Genomic DNA, 17,175 nt, shown 5'->3' on the forward strand with positions numbered 1-17,175 from the left:
ACATCATTTGATGAGAGAGAATCATGGATCAGCTGCCTCCTGTGGGGATCGAACTTGTGACCCAGGCATGTGCCCTTGACCAGAATCGAACCTGGGACCCTTCAGTCTGCAGGCCAATGCTCTATCCACTGAGCAAAACTGGCCAGGGCATGAATTCATACTCTTAAATCCAATTTCAACCGAACCCCACAGGTTTCATTTTAGGTTTTGCCCTTTTTGAATTCATAAGTAATAACTTTCTCTGACAGTAAGAAAAATCAAGCTCACTGTATAGCCTGGATGCTGTGAAAGATTGATTTTAAACTTTGTTACAATGAGTTTCTTTCCATTTTGTCCAAAGTCCTAAAGTACAGTGCTTAGTTCTGGGTTGTTGTCCTTCCTCCTAAGGTATGGCTCTTTGGTTTCAATGGGTATCCCAAAGTATACACTCCTTTTAGTGGAATTTTAATTTCAAACTGTATTACCCCAGCAGTTGCTACCTCTACTCAGTTCCTTAAATTCAACTATTGCTTTCTGCTGGGTTCCTCTGAATATTACATTGCACAAGTGATACCCAGAATGGCAAGCTGGATTCCAGGTTCTTGTCCTATGAAGTGTGAATAAACAATCTCAGACTAAAAGATTTTTAGCAAAAGCATGGAAATTTATTGCAGGCATATAAAATCTCCCCCTGGGGAGGGGTCCCCAAAATGGGAAAAAGACCCAGTGAGTCTTTGTCTAAGGGTTTATAAAATGTTGACAGCTTCTTTGTACATGCTTTCTAACTGGACCCTTCCTCGTTTTATGGCGCCTCGTGTTTTCCCCTAATTGGCCAATTTCCCCCTTTCCCTGCCTAGTACCAGTTTCAAAGTTTCCAAGCTCACCAGGTTCTCACCCTTCCTTTTGTAAGATAAACACTGTAGTGGTATTGGAGCTGGCTCTGTCCTTCAGTCCTTCACGTATGCATTCCTTTCCCATGGACCCTTCCCTAACTGCCTCTCCTATCTCCAAATCCTTTCACAAGTACAATTTGAAAGGAATCTGTAGACAGATTTTGGGGCTTATATGTTTGAAGCTCTCTCCTTTTCAAGATTTCCTTCCTAATTTCCAGCTGTTCTAGAAGACCCTAACAATCCCTCAGCTGAGCAAGACTGTCACATTCTATTTCCAAGCACACTGCACAAACTGGAAATTTCCCTCTGGGTAAAAGCTAGTACATTAGTTTGTGCAGTTGATGCCTGTTTGCTCTCTAGTCTTTTATATTTTATTCAAAGTTTACAATTGTTGGCAAGAAAGTTAATCCAATACAAGCTACTCCATTACTAGACTGCAACCTCTGAAATCTAAAAGTTTCAAATAAAAAAATTAAAGGCAAAATAAAGTTTGTAATTTATTTCAAGTCCATTAGGATAAACACCACTTTATGCAACCAAACCTTTTAATGTATTTCTTGTGAAGAAAAGTACAAAATACCAGATTAAAATAGAAACCAGCATTTAAAGGAAAATCTTTTGACTTATAGTCCACAACCAAACTGTAATTCATTCTACCAAAAGAACTAGGTTTTTTTTTGTACAAAATATAAAGAATAAACAAAGACTACTATATATTTACTTAAATTAGAATTCTAGCATCTGCTTTTCCTCCAGTTATTTCCAAGCACAAAGCATACTGCAGGTCAGAGATCTGATAACCTCATTGGGCAAAATGTCTTAGAATAAGCTTTTACACTTAAGATATCTTGAAAGATAGTATTCTTTCCCTTGGCTTAGAGACCAGTACCTCAATAGGTCCTTTTTTTTTTTTTTAATGATCTATTTCTTTTTTTTTAATGTTTTTATTGATTTCAGAGAGAGGAAGGGAGAGGGAGAGAGAAATAGAAACATCAATGATGAGAAAGAATCATCAATTGGTACCTCCTGCATGACTCCCCCCATTGGGGATGGAGCCCACAACCCAGGTGTGTGACCTCCTGGTTCATGGGTCGACATTCAATCACTGAGTCACACTGGGCGGGCATCAATAAGTTTTAATTTAGCTTACAAAACTCTGCCTTATTAACATGAAGAGCACACTATAATTTAATGTTTAAGCATTACCTTTTAGGAAGAATGTGACACAGAGTTCAATGCAAAATCTAAAAGGTTACAATCTAAGTCTAATATTAATTTTAAAAATCTCAGCAACTTCTATGTTGAAAAAGACCGAACCAACCCCTTACACCTTCTACTATTATCATTATTCTATTTTCACGGTCCTTCTATGAAAGAAACACAGCTTAAAATAAAACTTGGTCACATTTTACCAAGAGCAAGAGTAAAACTAAGAAGAATGTTAAAAAAAAAAAAAAGAATGTGTGTCTTCATTATAAAATTCTTATCTAGCAGGGGCAAGGTTTTAATTTGTTCTCTCAAAACCAAAGATATTTTTCCCAAATGAAAAAAAATCTTTGTTCCTACTGTAAAACTATTCTTTCCACCCACGGCATTTTACATAAAAGCACCAAAGAAAATTTCTGTAAACAAACTTTTAACCAGTAAACTAAGGGCAAATATCCATTTGCCTTTATTACAATATTTAAAAGGTCATAATACGAGTCTCTACTTCCTACAATGACATTTTTATAATAAAAATTCAGGCATACTTATACAAACAAGAAATGGAATTACTGTACATTTTGGGGGAACAAAAGGCAGATTAACAGACTACAAGTTGTTTGTTAACAAAGTGAGCACAAGAAACCTACAAAATGTATGCAATTTATAAAAATTCAGTAACTTTTAAAGTTTCATTGAAGGGATTAATAATTATAAAGAATAAAAGATGGTAGATCCACTGGCTTATCATTATCCTGTAAACAGTAAGAAAGTAATAATCATAAAATAGAAATGTCTTAGCTCCCAGTACTTCCCTTCTCTCACACAGGAACCACTTTTACAGCTGTTAAAATTGGCTTTCTTAAGTATTAGGATAATTCTAGCAGGAAATAAATTCCATTAGGAATAAGTTAACAGTCTCAATAGATTTCTGGCAAATATATTTTTTAAAAAGTACTGTGGTCACACAAGGATTGATCTACATGTTGTATGACAGAGTGACTCAAAACTTGCAAATTTCTCCTCTTTTATTAGACTTATTTTGTTGCTCTCATATTGCTTTATAAATTGTTTGGTAGAAAGGAATTAGAAAAATAAAAAAGTGAAAAGAACACAATTGTTTAATGTCTGTAGTTTTATGGAGAAAAAGCCTTCAAAATCCTTTTTCCTATTTCTGTTACACAGAAAAAAGTTTCATTTGGCACACATTTGTAAAAAGAAAAGGAAAAAAAAAAGAAAATGTTTGGCATTCCAATCACCCATAGTAAAGACAACAGTAGAAGAGGAAAATGGGAAAAATTACTATTTTAAAAAAAGACATCAGAAGACAACCAATGGCTGTTGTGTCTTTCACCCTTTACTGTCTCTGAATACTTTCATCTGCAACACATATATAAATTATTATTTACATTCTGATTAAATTGGTAAAGAAGACCAGAACCAGTGTTTATTGTGCTCTAACTTACCCTGCCCATCGGGATAGCCATTACTATCAAGGCAAGAAGGCCTTAAACAAAATATTCCATTTGCATTGTATATTTTATTTAAATTTGTTTTATGGTTTATCTTCTCGGATGCATAAATAATTATAAGACTCTAAAAAGTCCTGTAAACTTAGGCTTAGTTTCTGTAGCTGATAACTATTCACTGAAGATGGTGTGTTTCTCCCTTGATAAGAAAATGTTCTGCAGGCTTACAAAGGTATTTTCTTAAACAGTGGTATCTCCAAAGTCCTTGTTCCAACGTATGTATGCTTCTAAGGTTTGAGGGCCCACGCTGCGTTTTATCTTTTTCAAGGATTCAGTGAAGTCAGATAATCGAATATTTCTCATCTAGATTTTTAAAAAGCACATGAAAATACAAATGATGAACACATACAGTAGTTAACCCCAAAATGGATCAAATGATACTGTTTATTAATGTTAGAAACATATGTAGATGAATTTTTAAAATATATATGTATTTATTGATTTCAGAAAGGAAGGGAGAGGAGAGATAGTTAGAAACATCAATGATGAGAGAGAATCCTTGATTGGCTGCCTCCTGCATGCCCCCTACTGGAGATCGAGCCAGCAACCCGGGCATGTGCCCTTGGCTGAAATTGCACCTGGGACCTTCAGTCCGCAGGCCAATGCTCTATCCACTGAGCCAAACCAGCGAGGCTGTAATACATTTTTATATTAATGTGGTCTAATTTCTGACACTATAATTGGCTTTAAGAATGTAGAATAAAATAATGTTGAGTTCATTACCTAAGGATTTTCAAAAGGCGAAATGGAATTTGGCACAAAATGACTAGTATTAAAACTGTCAGTAGCCCTGGCTGGGGAGTGCAGTTGTACACTAATAAGTGGGGGGTTTGAGTCCTAGTCGGCAACCAATCCATGTTTCTCTTTCTCTCTCCTTTCCTCTCTCTCTAAAAATCAATTAAAAAAACAAAACAACAACAAAAAAATCCTCAGGTGCAGATTAAAAAATAGTTACTTGTAGCCCTGACCGTTTTGGCTCAGTGGATAGAGTGTCGGCCTGTGGACTGAGGGGTCCCGGGTTCGATTCCGGTCAAGGGCATGGACCTTGGTTGTGGGCCCCTCTCCAGTAGGGGGTGTGCAGGAGGCAGCTGATTGATGTTTCTCTCTCATCAATGTTTCTAATTCTCTATCCCTCTCCCTTCCTCTCTGTAAAAAATCAATAAAATATATTAAAATATAAAAATATGTGTGTTTTCAGGCTCTTGTCATTGGAGTGGGCTAAGTTAACATAGCATTAATAAAAACCAAGTTAGTATGTGTGTTTTGTTTTTTTTAAAAACTGACATTTTTATTATATTGAGTCTTCAAATACAAAGATGTGGTATATCCTTCCATTTATTTATTAAAATCTTTAAAAATGTTTTTCAATATATTTTTTTCAGGAAAAGACTTGTAAATCTTTTAAAAATATATATATTTTTATTAATTTTACAGAGAAAGGAAGGGAGAGTGAGGGAGAGAGAAACATGGATGTGAGAGAGAAACATCAATTAGTTGCCTCCCTCACGTGCCCTGACCCGGGGATCAAACTGGCAATGGGATGATGCTCAACCAATTGAGCCACACCAGCCAAGCAAGATATCTTTTAAAATATTCATCATTGGTACTTTACATTTTTGCTCCTGATAAAATAAATGATATCTTTTCTTTAAAAAAAAGTTCCACTTCTCTGTTTCCTCCTGGTATAGTCATGCCCCTTTCAGAGAGTTGTCCTACTTTGAGACAAAGGGGCCTGGCCTTTATACCCCACATCAACCAGGCATTGGGTAAGGGTTGCCCTCAGGTACTGAGTATGACCCTGAGTGAAGAGTCTTTTGGCCTGAGGGCAATGCCTGGAGAGTGATTCAATTGAGAGCTGTCAGCTGCCAACCTTCCCACCAGCTAAGAAGACTCCGCAGTCCTGAAGGGAAATCTTGGCAGAGTATCACAGCAACCACTAAATGCCCTTGAAGGGGTTAAAGAAGTTCTTTTTTATTCTTAGTTTTCTTAAAAGGTCCTGTTTTGGTAAAAGGAGAGTTGCCCAGCTGTATTATGTGGGGAATTGGATCTGGTGTCTAATTGCTTCTTAAATAGACTTTCAACTAATCCTATTTCACTCTCAACTTTACCCCAGTTTCAGAACTGTCTGTTGTCCTCAAACCTGAACTTTTCGGTGGCTCTGCAGAACAGACTGGCTTGTTTTTAGATTTTGCTTACTGCCAGCAAAGAAGATGCATTTCTATACACAGAGTCTTAATATTCTTCTTCATGAAAATGAACCAGGGCTCGCCCTGGCAGGGTGGCTCAGTTGGCTGAAGTGTTGTCCCATACATCGAAAGGTTCCAGGATCAATCCCTAGTTGGGATGCATGCGGGAAGGCAGCCGAGCGATGTTGCTCTCTCACATCAATGTTTTTCTCTCTCTTCCTTTCTCTCTCTCTCTAAAATCAATAAGCATGTCCTCGGGTGAGGATTAAAAAAACAAAAAAGAACCAGGGTTTCTACAGAGTTGCTGATTCCATGTCTTGGGAGAGGCAAATTTAAGATATGCCTTGCCCACAGAAAGCAAAAGTGCTTTTCAACATTCTCAAGTAGTGTTGAGTGGGTTCATCTTCATATAAAAACAGATTTCACTGGCCAAGTGTGACCCTTTAACCATAAAAAAAATTGTAATAATTATAATTGATTTACACATGTGTGGGCATCTTCTGATGACTTCCATTATATGCCTTTGTGAAATCCCTTCCCTGAATGTAAACTGGACCTCATAATAGAAGACTACAGCCCTAGCTGGTTTGGCTCAGTGGATAGAGTGTTGGCCTGTGGACTGAAGGATCCTGAGTTCAGTTCCGGTCAAGGGTCCATGCCCAGATTGCAGGCTCAATCCCCAGTAGGGGGCGTGCAGGAGGCAGCTGATCAATGATTCTTTCTCATCATTGATGTTTCTTTCTCCCTCTCCCTTCCTCTCTGAAATCAGTAAAAATTTATTTAAAAAAGAAAAAATAGAAGACTACAGCAAAACTGATGGAATGTCACCTTCAGGTTTAAGTATAAAGACTATGACTACCATCTTTCTGGCACTCTTGTCTTCCTGGCCTGCTTGCTTTGATGAAGCAAACTACTATGTTTGAGAGGTGTATGTAGCAAGGAAGTGAAGACAGCCTTCAGCCAATAGCCAGAGAAAACCGAGGCTGTCAGCCCAACAACCCATGAGGGGAAATGAATCTGGCAAAGAAGCACGAGTGAGCTTTGAAGCAGATCTTTCCCCAGTTGAGCCTTGCAATGACTATACTGCCAGCCAACATCTTGCTTCCAGCTTTATAAGAGACTATGTGCCAAAACTTTGCACCCTGCTGCGAGAGATTGAATCAGAGGACTCAGCTAAGCTGCACTCATATTCCTGACTCTGTGAAAATGTGAGATAATAAATGTTTTAAGCTGCTAAGTTTTGGGATAAATTTTTATCCTATCCTATATAATAAAAGCCTAATATGCAAATTGTCCCCTCAACTGGGAGTTTGACCTGGGGGTGGGGCTGGCCAGCCAACCACCCGCGACCTCCCCCTCCCCTCTGCTGATCCCACCCTGGCTGGCAGCGGCAGGAAGCTGGGGGAAGGGAAGCCCTGGCTGGCAGCCAGCAGCCGCTAGGAACCCTATCCATCCACGAATTTCGTGCACTGGGCCTCTAGTATAGCTATAAATACCTACAGCAACAGAATGACTACCTTGTTTTATAATCATAAGAACATAAAAGTTATTAAAAAAAGAATATAGACTCAAAATTTCTTTACTCTTCAAATAAACAGGAATTATATTTGGGTTGACTTTGTTCAGTGAAGAAGAAAGTTTGGTTTTATGTATATTCTCAGGATGGGTAAAACATATACAATGGTTAACAGAGCCACTATCAATGGTAAACAGATCTCTTTTCTCATGAAATAATGGAAAGATTCCTAAGAATTTCTACTATTCTCTAAGCAGCCACCCACTTGCTTTCATAAAATTATTGTAAGATATTAATGCAAGTTTATTAAAGCATTCCATTTTATGTACAAGCAAGTGGCCTTCCTCGGGGATCTGCATAGAAAGTGCCACGGCCTGAGACAGAGTGAAGAACACTTGCAAAAGTGGGGCTGAGGGATGTTGCCTGTGAAGTCAACTGAGAACTTGCATACCACTTCTTACTAAAATTTATTTACCAGCTGGTGGTTTTACCTCATTATTGCCTTGTTTGTTTCCTTTACTTGTATGGTCTTTCTTTCTTTTAAAAAAATATATATTTTTCTTAATTTCAGAGAGGAAAGGAGAGGGAGAGAGAGATAGAAACACCAATGATGAGAGAGAATCATTGATCGGCTGCCTCCCGCATACCTCACACTGGGGACCAAGCCTGCAACCCAGGCATGTGCCCTGACCAGGAATCGAACTGTGACTTCCTGGTTCATAGGTCAACACTCAACCACTGAGACATGCTGGCCGGGCTATATGGTCTTTTCAAGGGACAAACACAGAGGTCTAAAATGTCAGACATAAGGCCTTTCCTCAACTTTAACCTACGAGGCCAGATTATGAGATATCAAGTTTATCTATCCTCGATCCAAGTCAGAGAGTAGTGTGTGAAGAAATAATTCATGCCTGATGCTTACTTTTTGCAGAAAAGTACTATTAGGTTTATGCTATGAGTATAAGAACATTTAAAACGCAATATGTTTATAGGATATTGTTAATACATTATATTTAAACTATTAAAAATCCATAAGATACCCTAACTGGTTTGGCTCAGTGGATAGAGCGTCGGCCTGTGGACTGAAGGGTCCCAGGTTCGATTCTGGTCAAGGGCATATACCTTGGTTGCGGGCACATCCCCAGTAGGAGGTGTGCAGGAGGCAGCTGATCGATGTTTCTCTCTCATCGATGTTTCTAACTCTCTATCCCTCTCCCTTCCTCTCTGTAAAAAATAAAAAATATATATATTTAAAAAAAAACCATAAGACACTTTTGAAACACAAATTGTATAGTATTGATATATTAAAAAATGTGGAATTAAAATTATAAATCAGATAAAATGGATTGGAATTTATACTTGAAATGTGAATTTAAAAAAATTTTTAATCTGCCGAAACCGGTTTGGCTCAGTGGATGGAGCGTCGGCCTGCGGACTGAAAGGTCCCAGGTTCGATCCCGGTCAAGGGCATGTACCTGGGTTGCGGGCACATCCCCAGTGGGAGATGTGCAGGAGGCAGCTGATCGATGTTTCTCTCTCATCGATGTTTCTAACTCTCTATCTCTCTCCCTTCCTCTCTGTAAAAAATCAATAAAATATATTTAAAAAAAATTTTTTAATCTTCACCTGAGGATATGTTTTTATTGATTTTTAGACAGAGGAAAAGAGAGAGAAAGAGTGATGAGAGAGAAACATAGATTGGTTGCATCCTGTACGCACCTGGACTGGGGATCGAACCTGCAACCTTTTGGTGTATGGGAGGACACACAAACCAACTGAACCACTCAGCCAAAGGCCTAAATGTGATTTTTAAGGTATAGTAGTTAAACACCAGAGTGGGTATGTGGAATTCTCTATTCCTAAGTTTCATTCATGCCAAATACACTTTAGGCAAACTAGACTGCTAAAATTAAAGGGTGGCTGCAAGAAGTGTGAGGACTTTCTTAGTAATGTAGGTGATGAACCACCATGCACAAATGCCTGAAGACAACATAAATTTACTTAAAAGTTTGAAGAAAGAAGACTGTCAAAATGTACTCAGTTTCTATGTTAAGAGTTCAATGTCTCCTCAATAGCTGTTGAAACTTGGGCAGCAAAAAAATATCTCTGACAGGTAAGTTACAAATATAATGCAAGTTGATTTTAAAAGTTTGTTCACACAGTTATGATCATTCTGCATTTCCAATTTATATTTCATAGGCAGGCAGTATTTTTCAAAATAAATTCTTTAGCATTTCATAAGAGGGTCTACCATATTAAGAAAATATAGTAAATTGCATTACAATGTTAATTGCATTGCTTTTATAAAGGAGGAAAACATTAAAAAACAAAATAGAACATCAAAGACTTAATCTGTTCCAAGTTATTTTCATAATGTATAAAATCTTCGTCTCCTATACTTTTCTTGTTTAGTTTTTATGTAATATAAATGGTTAGAAAATGACTTAATGTGTAAAATATTTTTGTCCATTATCAATGAACAACATAAGATACTGTAATTGGATAGGCCTCTCTCTATATATATGTATTTTAAATATGTTCTCATGACCCCCACTGGGGATTGAGCCTGCAACCCGGGCATGTGTCCTAACCCGGAGTTGAGCTGTGATCACCTGGTTCATGGGTCGACACTCAATCACTGAGCCACACCAGCTATGAAGGCCTCCATTTTTTTAAATGAGGCCAAGTTATTTTTTTCTAGTTTCTAATCAAATAAACTATAAAATCCAGACAAAACATGTATCTAACAATATAGAGAACCAAAACCAAGAAAAGACAATTGTAATATAGTATATACCTCATTGGCAGACATATTCTTCACTTGTTCTGGTTTCAGTTCTGCAAAATATAAAAGGTAGCCACTTAAAATTTTTTGAAGTTTAAAGTGCTGAAAAGCAAAACCAAGTACAATGACCAAAAGTATGTGTTCAATATAAATCATTATATTAAAAAAGACATATAATAGAGCACATACAATGTATAAATGCTTAGAATAATATTCTTTCTTAGGAGTAACTGTAAGACATTCAATTTCTTTGGATATTGTCAAGAAACAACAGGTTTTACAAATTTGAGAGTAAACTTAAAATAATTCAATTTGTTTTTTACAAAAGGCACTAGCTTTAAAAAAAAATCTAACAACTTTTGTCTGCTTCAGAAAATAGCTAAAATATTCTAAAACCACAAGTGATTTATACATTAGCTATTGTTTCTGAGTCCCTATCTGAACATGGTTTACAGCAAGAAACTTTGGCTAAAATACTTTAGTGTCACAAAATATATTCTCAAAGTTACATTTATTATTCTCCAAAGCAGCATGTCCCATGATCTATTTTATCATCATAGCCAGTAAGTAATCTGAGTGCATACCTGCCTATGCTGGCCTTGGCAAAGTTGTTCAGAACATCTACTCTAAAGTGATACACCATAGTGAGTTTAATCGAACTAACCTAGAAGTGATCAGTTGTGGTATTTCAGAACCAACAAATTATCCTGAATCAAAATATAGCAACACATGATATATTTTGCTGCAAGTCTTCAAAAGTTAACATGCAATGATAAAAGTATAAATAGTTACATGAGTTCCCTTAGACACATTAATTTCAAGTGATATTAGAATACTGAAATGAAAAGCACACAAAGTTAAGAACATTTTTCCCTTGAGTATTCTTTTTTGCTTGCTTAAAAAAGTTTTCTTTTTGAGTTTTCTGCTTCTTTGCTACTATCAACAAGTGAAACCTGTTGTCTAGAGGTCATGGTCCACTAACCCATGGACTGTCTTTGTATGATCTGTGAGCTAAAAATAGTTTCACATTTTTGGGGTGTTTTTTTGTGTGTGATTGTTTGAAAAAAACAAGAATATGCAATGTAGAGCATATATGGCCCACACACCTAAAATATTTACCATCAGGCTCTTTACAGAAAAGTTTGCTGACCTTAAATCTAGAAAATACTTTATTTCAATGGACCTCAAGTTTTCCACTGATACAGCTTTACTGCTTTCCCACTAATAGAGACTTGTTAAACTTCTAAAATGGTCTTAGGAAGAGGTATAAATGTTTCCAGCACTTGTATACCTACCTCGGATAGGACCCAGAGCTGCATCTTTTGCCAAAGCTGTTAGATCACTTCCTGAGTATCCATCAGTCATTCTGGGAATGAGTAGAAAGAGCAAATCACTTTCATCTTTGCAGATTCAAATTCTCCGTGTAAGAAGGTAAAACCTACTTTACCTTTGTCTTTAAGCAGACTGCTGTATGATTTAAGCGCACAGAAAGACCCACTTGCTAAAATCAAACAGAACAGTTTGCTGCTGGCTCCTTATTTATAATGCCTCAAATATGCATCATTACAACCATTCCTTTAGATTAAGGCACACTGTACCTCCAGGAGTCTCCATTACATTGTAAACATGTCCCATGGAAAGTAACTAAGCCATTGCTGGCCAACTGATACATAAGCAGTTACTTCTCTAAAAGTTAATGAGTCTTTGTCTTGACAAAGAGCACTGACTTAATGGAATGAGGGCCAAAGGAGATTATTTTATGTTGTTATTTTTAATATTTATTTATTTGTGATTAAAATTCATGAATGGCTCTCGGACCAAGATGGCGGCATAGGTAAACACCGGAGACTGCTGCCGCAAACAACCACTTCAAAAATACAACTAAAAGACGGAACGGACATCACCCAGAACCACAGGAAGGCTGGCTGAGGAGAGACTCTTCAACTAGAAGGAAAAATAACAGCACACCGAGGCTCAGAGGAGGCGCAGTGTGGAAAAAACTCAGGTGCGGAGGTGCGCGCGCAAAGCGGGCTGGTGGCTGAGAGCGCGGTTGTCGTTTTCGGTCAGGGGGGAGTCTCAGACTCTGAGCTCCAGATACGGGCGAATCGATTATATAAAATAAAATAAAATTCATGAATGTATCTCCTATATTCAGTTTCTAATAAAGTGTACCACTTTTATTTATTTTCTTCAGCTTTTTAATTGAATTTATTGGGATGACACTTGTTAATAAAATTATATAAGTTTTGGTTGTGTAATTCTATAATACATCACAAAGTAGATTTTTTAAAATGTAGAACAAACAGGTTGAAGGGAGGGTCTGCAATAGAAGTCATTGGCAAAAATAGGCACACCTGAATGGGATGCCACAGTGGAGAATCCTGAGTAGCCAAGAGATTATCAAAGGGAACTAAGGACTAGGTAGGCAAAGGGAAAGAGGAAAATAAAACAGGGAAAGAAAGCATTTAGTTATTGTGTACTATGTTAAATAAGAACACAGATTAAACATTATTAGCAGAATTCTTTATTGGAATGAAAAAGAAGGATCTCAACTATTTCAAAGTAATGCATTTGTTCTTTTTTCATTCTTATCTAGGAACTCAATGTTTATTAAAATTACTAGCTACTCACATACTTACTGAATATTACTTCATGATGTTTTTTCCAGTGATTAAAATTCACAAATGCATCTCCTATATTCAGTTTCTACTAGTGTACCACTCAAAAAAAAAGTTAAAAATGTAAAAGTTAAAGAAAATTATGTGTAATGCAAAAGAAGTTTATAAGAAAATGTATGTTGGTGTGGGCAGATATGAGATATTTTACATTTTAAAAATTACTTTAATAACGCTATAAGTTTTAGTAAGTTTATAAAAGGAATACAGTACCATCATATTTAGGTCATGTCTTGTATAGGATCTAGAAATTGAAATTTAGGTACCATACGTATAAGAATAAGAGATAAGAAAGAAGGTAAAAGGAAGCAGAGGATGAGACACTACTCATTTTATACTTGAGCTTACTTTAAACAAAACAGAAAAAGATTCCTTAAAAAAAAATAAATAAGAAAGCTGTAAAACAGACCAAATCAAATTACTCACCTAGCAAGTTGTGCTAGTTCTTTTTGGGTCAATGGGCTTCCCTGTTTACATAATAGATTTTTTAGTAAAAGTCGTCGTGTCTGAAAAGAAATGTTAAAAAATTATCAGTCCTAAGAATTAGCTTAATAAAATACTAGGAATCAGGTTCAAACCCTAATTCTCATTTAGGAACTGAATGATCTTACACAAATCACTCTACATTTTAGAGTCTCACTCATGTCCTTTAAAACTACCTTTTTCTTGACAGTTCCTGAGAGAGGTAAAGATAATTCAAATAAAGCATTAAGGACATAGCTATTGTTATTACCAAGGATATTAAAGGTCTGAGCTAGACAATATAATTTACAAACAAAAACAAGACAGTTTTATAAAAGTGTGAATCCATGAATCTCACGCATTGTAATTCAATGACTTAATAAACTTAAGAGTTTTGCAACCATCACCATAATCCAGTTTAGAACATTTCCATCACCCAGAAAATTCACTCATGCCTGTTTGCTGTTAATCCTCACTCTGACCCTTAGCCTTAGCAAATCATGGATCTGCTTTATGTTTCTAGAATTTGCCTTTTCTGAACATCCTATATAATAAAAGGCTAATATGCAAATTGACTGAACGGCGGAATGACCGGTCGCTATGACCTGCACTGACCATCTGGGGCCAGACACTCAATGCAGGAGCTGCCCCTGGTGGTCAGTGCGCTCCCACAGGGGGAGCACCGCTCAGCCAGAAGCCAGTCACATGGCTAGCAAGCGCAGCGGGGGTGGCAGGAGCCTCTCTCGCCTCTGTGGCAATGCTAAGGGCCCTTTGGAAGATGTCTGACTGCTGTGCCTAAGCAGGCAGTTAGACATCCCCTGAGGGGTCCTGGACTCTGAGAGGGCGCAGGCCAGGCTGAGGGGACCTCCCCACCCCACAGTGCACAAATGTCATGCACTGGGCCTCTAGTTTCATATAAATGGAATCATGATGTGTAATATTTTACATCCGGTGTCTTTCACTTAGTGTAATGTGTTTGAGGTTCATCCACATTATCCTATATAATAAAAGCCTAATATGCAAATCGACCTAATGGCGGAACTACGGGCAGAACGACTGGTTGCTATGACACGCACTGACCACCAGGGTTCAGACACTCAATGCAGGAGCTACCCCCTGGTGGTCAGTGTGCTCAGCCAGAAGCAGGGCTCATGGCTGGTGAGCGCAGCTGCTGTGGAGGGAGCTTCTCCCACTTCCACGGCAGCGCTAAGGAGCAACGAGCCAAGTGGTAAGGAGCGAGGGGTCCCGGGCTGTGAGAGGGCGCAGGCCGGGCTGAGGGACCCTTCTCCCCACCCCCCAGTGCACAAATATTGTGCACTGGGCCTCTAGTAGCACATAAAAGTAGCTCATTCCTTTTGTTGCTAAATATTATTAAGGGACCCTTCTCCCCATCCCCCAGTGCACAATAAAAGTAGCTCATTCCTTTTGTTGCTAAATATTATTCCATTAAGTAGGTATACCTCATTTATCTACCTATTCACCAATTGATAAATATCTGAGATTCTTTGCAGTTCCTGGCTATTATTTATAATGCTGCCATAAAAATTCTTGCACATGTCTTTTTATAGATATATGTTTTAATTTATCTTGGGTAGATTGGTGGATCTTATGATAAGTTTATGTTTATCTTTTTAAGAAACTGCCAAACTGTTTCCCAAGTGGTTGTACCATGGGTTGGAAGACTCAATGTTGTCAAGGTGGTAGTTCTTGCTTCTGCTTAAAAAAAAAAATTTTTTTTTAAAAAATCACAGATACATACCTCCTCGTTTGGCAAAGACACATATACCCGTTTGGTGAAACGCCTAAAAGAAGGATTCAGAAATAGAATTTTGAATTTAAAGGTACCTCAGTTTAAGTAGTCAATGACAAGAAAAAAGCTTTAAGTATAATGCTCAAGGCATGTGAATGCATTTTAGTCATCAATGTAAAAAATTATTTTTAGAGTTACTCTTTTAAAACTCTCCAGTTAATATTTTAAATATATGTTTTTATTGATTTCTGAGAGGGAGGGAGAGGAAGAGAGAGAGAAACATCAATGATGAGAGAGAATCATTGATCGGCTGCCTCCTGCACGCCTCACACTGGGGATTGAGCTCACAACCTGGGCATGTGCCCTTGACCGGAATTGAACCCAGGACCCTTCAGTCCACAGGCCAACTCTCTATCCACTGAACTAAACTAGTTACTGCTCTAGTTAATATTTTAAAGTCCTTAATTCAATAACGTCAGAATCAAGTTAACCATCTAGGTATGTACATGTTTTTTGGGTTTTTTTAATTTATTTTTTTATTGATTTCAAAGAGGAAGGGAGAGAGAGAGAGAGAGAGAGACAGAAGCATCAATGATGAGAGAGAATCACTGATCAGCTGCCTCCTGCACGCCCCCTACTGGGGATCAAGCCCACAACCGGGGCATGTGCCCTTGACCGGAATCGAACCCGGGACCCTTCAGTCCACAGGCAGATGCTTTATCCACTAAGCCAAACCAACTAGGGTGGTATGTGCATGTTTTTAACATGCAATAACACTTTAGAAGAAAGTATCTGATATAAGATTTTAATAAAAACATCTTTGCTGTCTTTATGAAAATAAAAACAACTAAAACCAAGGACAACAAAAACAGAAAAGTAAATTTCATCATAAAGAAACTAGGTAACAGGCTGGCTGGTGTGGCTCAATTGGTTGAGCATTGTCCCATGCACCAGGAGGTCACAGGTTCAATTCCCAGTCAGGGCACATGCCCGGATTGCAGGCTCCATCTCCAGAGGGTGGGTGTGCAGGAGGCAGCCGATCAATGTTTCTCTCTCATCATGTTACTATTTGTTTCTTTCCCTTTCCCTTCCTCTCTCTGAAAGAAAAATACATATTCATATATTTTTAAATAGGTAATATTTACATAACTTAAATGTATGAAAAAGGGCTGCATAGGGCAGTGAAAATTACAGTGAGAAAGGAGGATACACACTGCAGATTACAGACAGATGTCAGAGAATAGAGTTTTCCAAAGGAAAGAGACAGAGCATATTCTGAGGGGTAATAAAACCAAACTCCCCACATTTAAACAAGCATATGAAGACTGGCTCCGTAGATCTTGTGAACCTTGGCCAATAACAGGACAATGGCAAGGAAGGCGAAGTTGAACAAAGAGACTCAAAGACATATCATCTTTGTAAGACATCAGTCTGTCTGGCAAGATGACAAACTGCCTTTATTAGTTGAAGAAGACTAAATCAACCCAATGTCTTATTTACACACAAACACTTGTTTATCAGATATGGCTTTACTACTGAATTAGTGAGACTACCTGTCAGTCCAGGGTATTCATGGGACAACTCAAAATACTTGTTCGGTATCTTAATTTTCTAGCTCTCTTCCTATAATATCCTTCCAAAATTGGGTTTTTTTTTAAAAACTCCCCTTATTCAGGGGGAATGAGGACACATTTGTAATTCCTTAACTAATAAAGAATTTAAATATAACAAAAAAGAAAAAAGAAAAAAAAACTCCCCTTATTCAAACAAAAATAAAGCAAAACAGGCAAAAGACAATCAATTTTTTAAAAAATAGTGTCAAAATAGGAGCAAAGAATACAATAAATAAAACATAGATAAAATGGAGAACATGTACAACAGGATTCTGCCATAGAGTGAATTAAAATTGTAACCAAATAGCTTTCCATGAAATATAATAATTTAATGGGAAAAAATCTATGAAACAAGAGTTCACAGAGATAAAAGGGCTCATGAAAATGAATATACAAAGGCTCAAGAAAATGAGACAATGGGAGATGAAAAAATGGACCACAAAGATAAGGAAAGCAATAAAAAAGAAAACAAAAACCACCAGAGAAACAAAGGTTACCAAAGTAGTAGCAGAAAGGAGATAAGAAATAAGGACAACAAACTGGAAAACAGACAAATCAAAACAAAAAGACCTAAACGTTTAAAA

General features: G+C 37.4%; 1 protein-coding gene across 1 annotated transcript in view; it reads right to left on the reverse strand.

Annotated features, from left to right (window-relative positions):
- Positions 1-1,993: 1,993 nt before the first annotated feature.
- SPAST (spastin) overlaps positions 1,994-17,175 on the reverse strand; it is a gene marked incomplete at its 5' end in the record, with an annotated part of 45,616 nt that continues 30,434 nt past the window's right edge. Inside the window, 5 exons of the mRNA XM_005886065.2 lie at positions 1,994-3,907; positions 10,104-10,144; positions 11,387-11,457; positions 13,193-13,272; positions 14,988-15,030. Of these exons, the coding sequence (XP_005886127.1) occupies positions 3,785-3,907; positions 10,104-10,144; positions 11,387-11,457; positions 13,193-13,272; positions 14,988-15,030 (358 nt within the window). The remainder of the gene's footprint in view (positions 3,908-10,103; positions 10,145-11,386; positions 11,458-13,192; positions 13,273-14,987; positions 15,031-17,175) is intronic.

Source organism: Myotis brandtii, unplaced genomic scaffold, assembly GCF_000412655.1.
Source record: "Myotis brandtii unplaced genomic scaffold, ASM41265v1 scaffold953, whole genome shotgun sequence".
NCBI classification, from domain to species: Eukaryota; Metazoa; Chordata; class Mammalia; order Chiroptera; family Vespertilionidae; genus Myotis; species Myotis brandtii.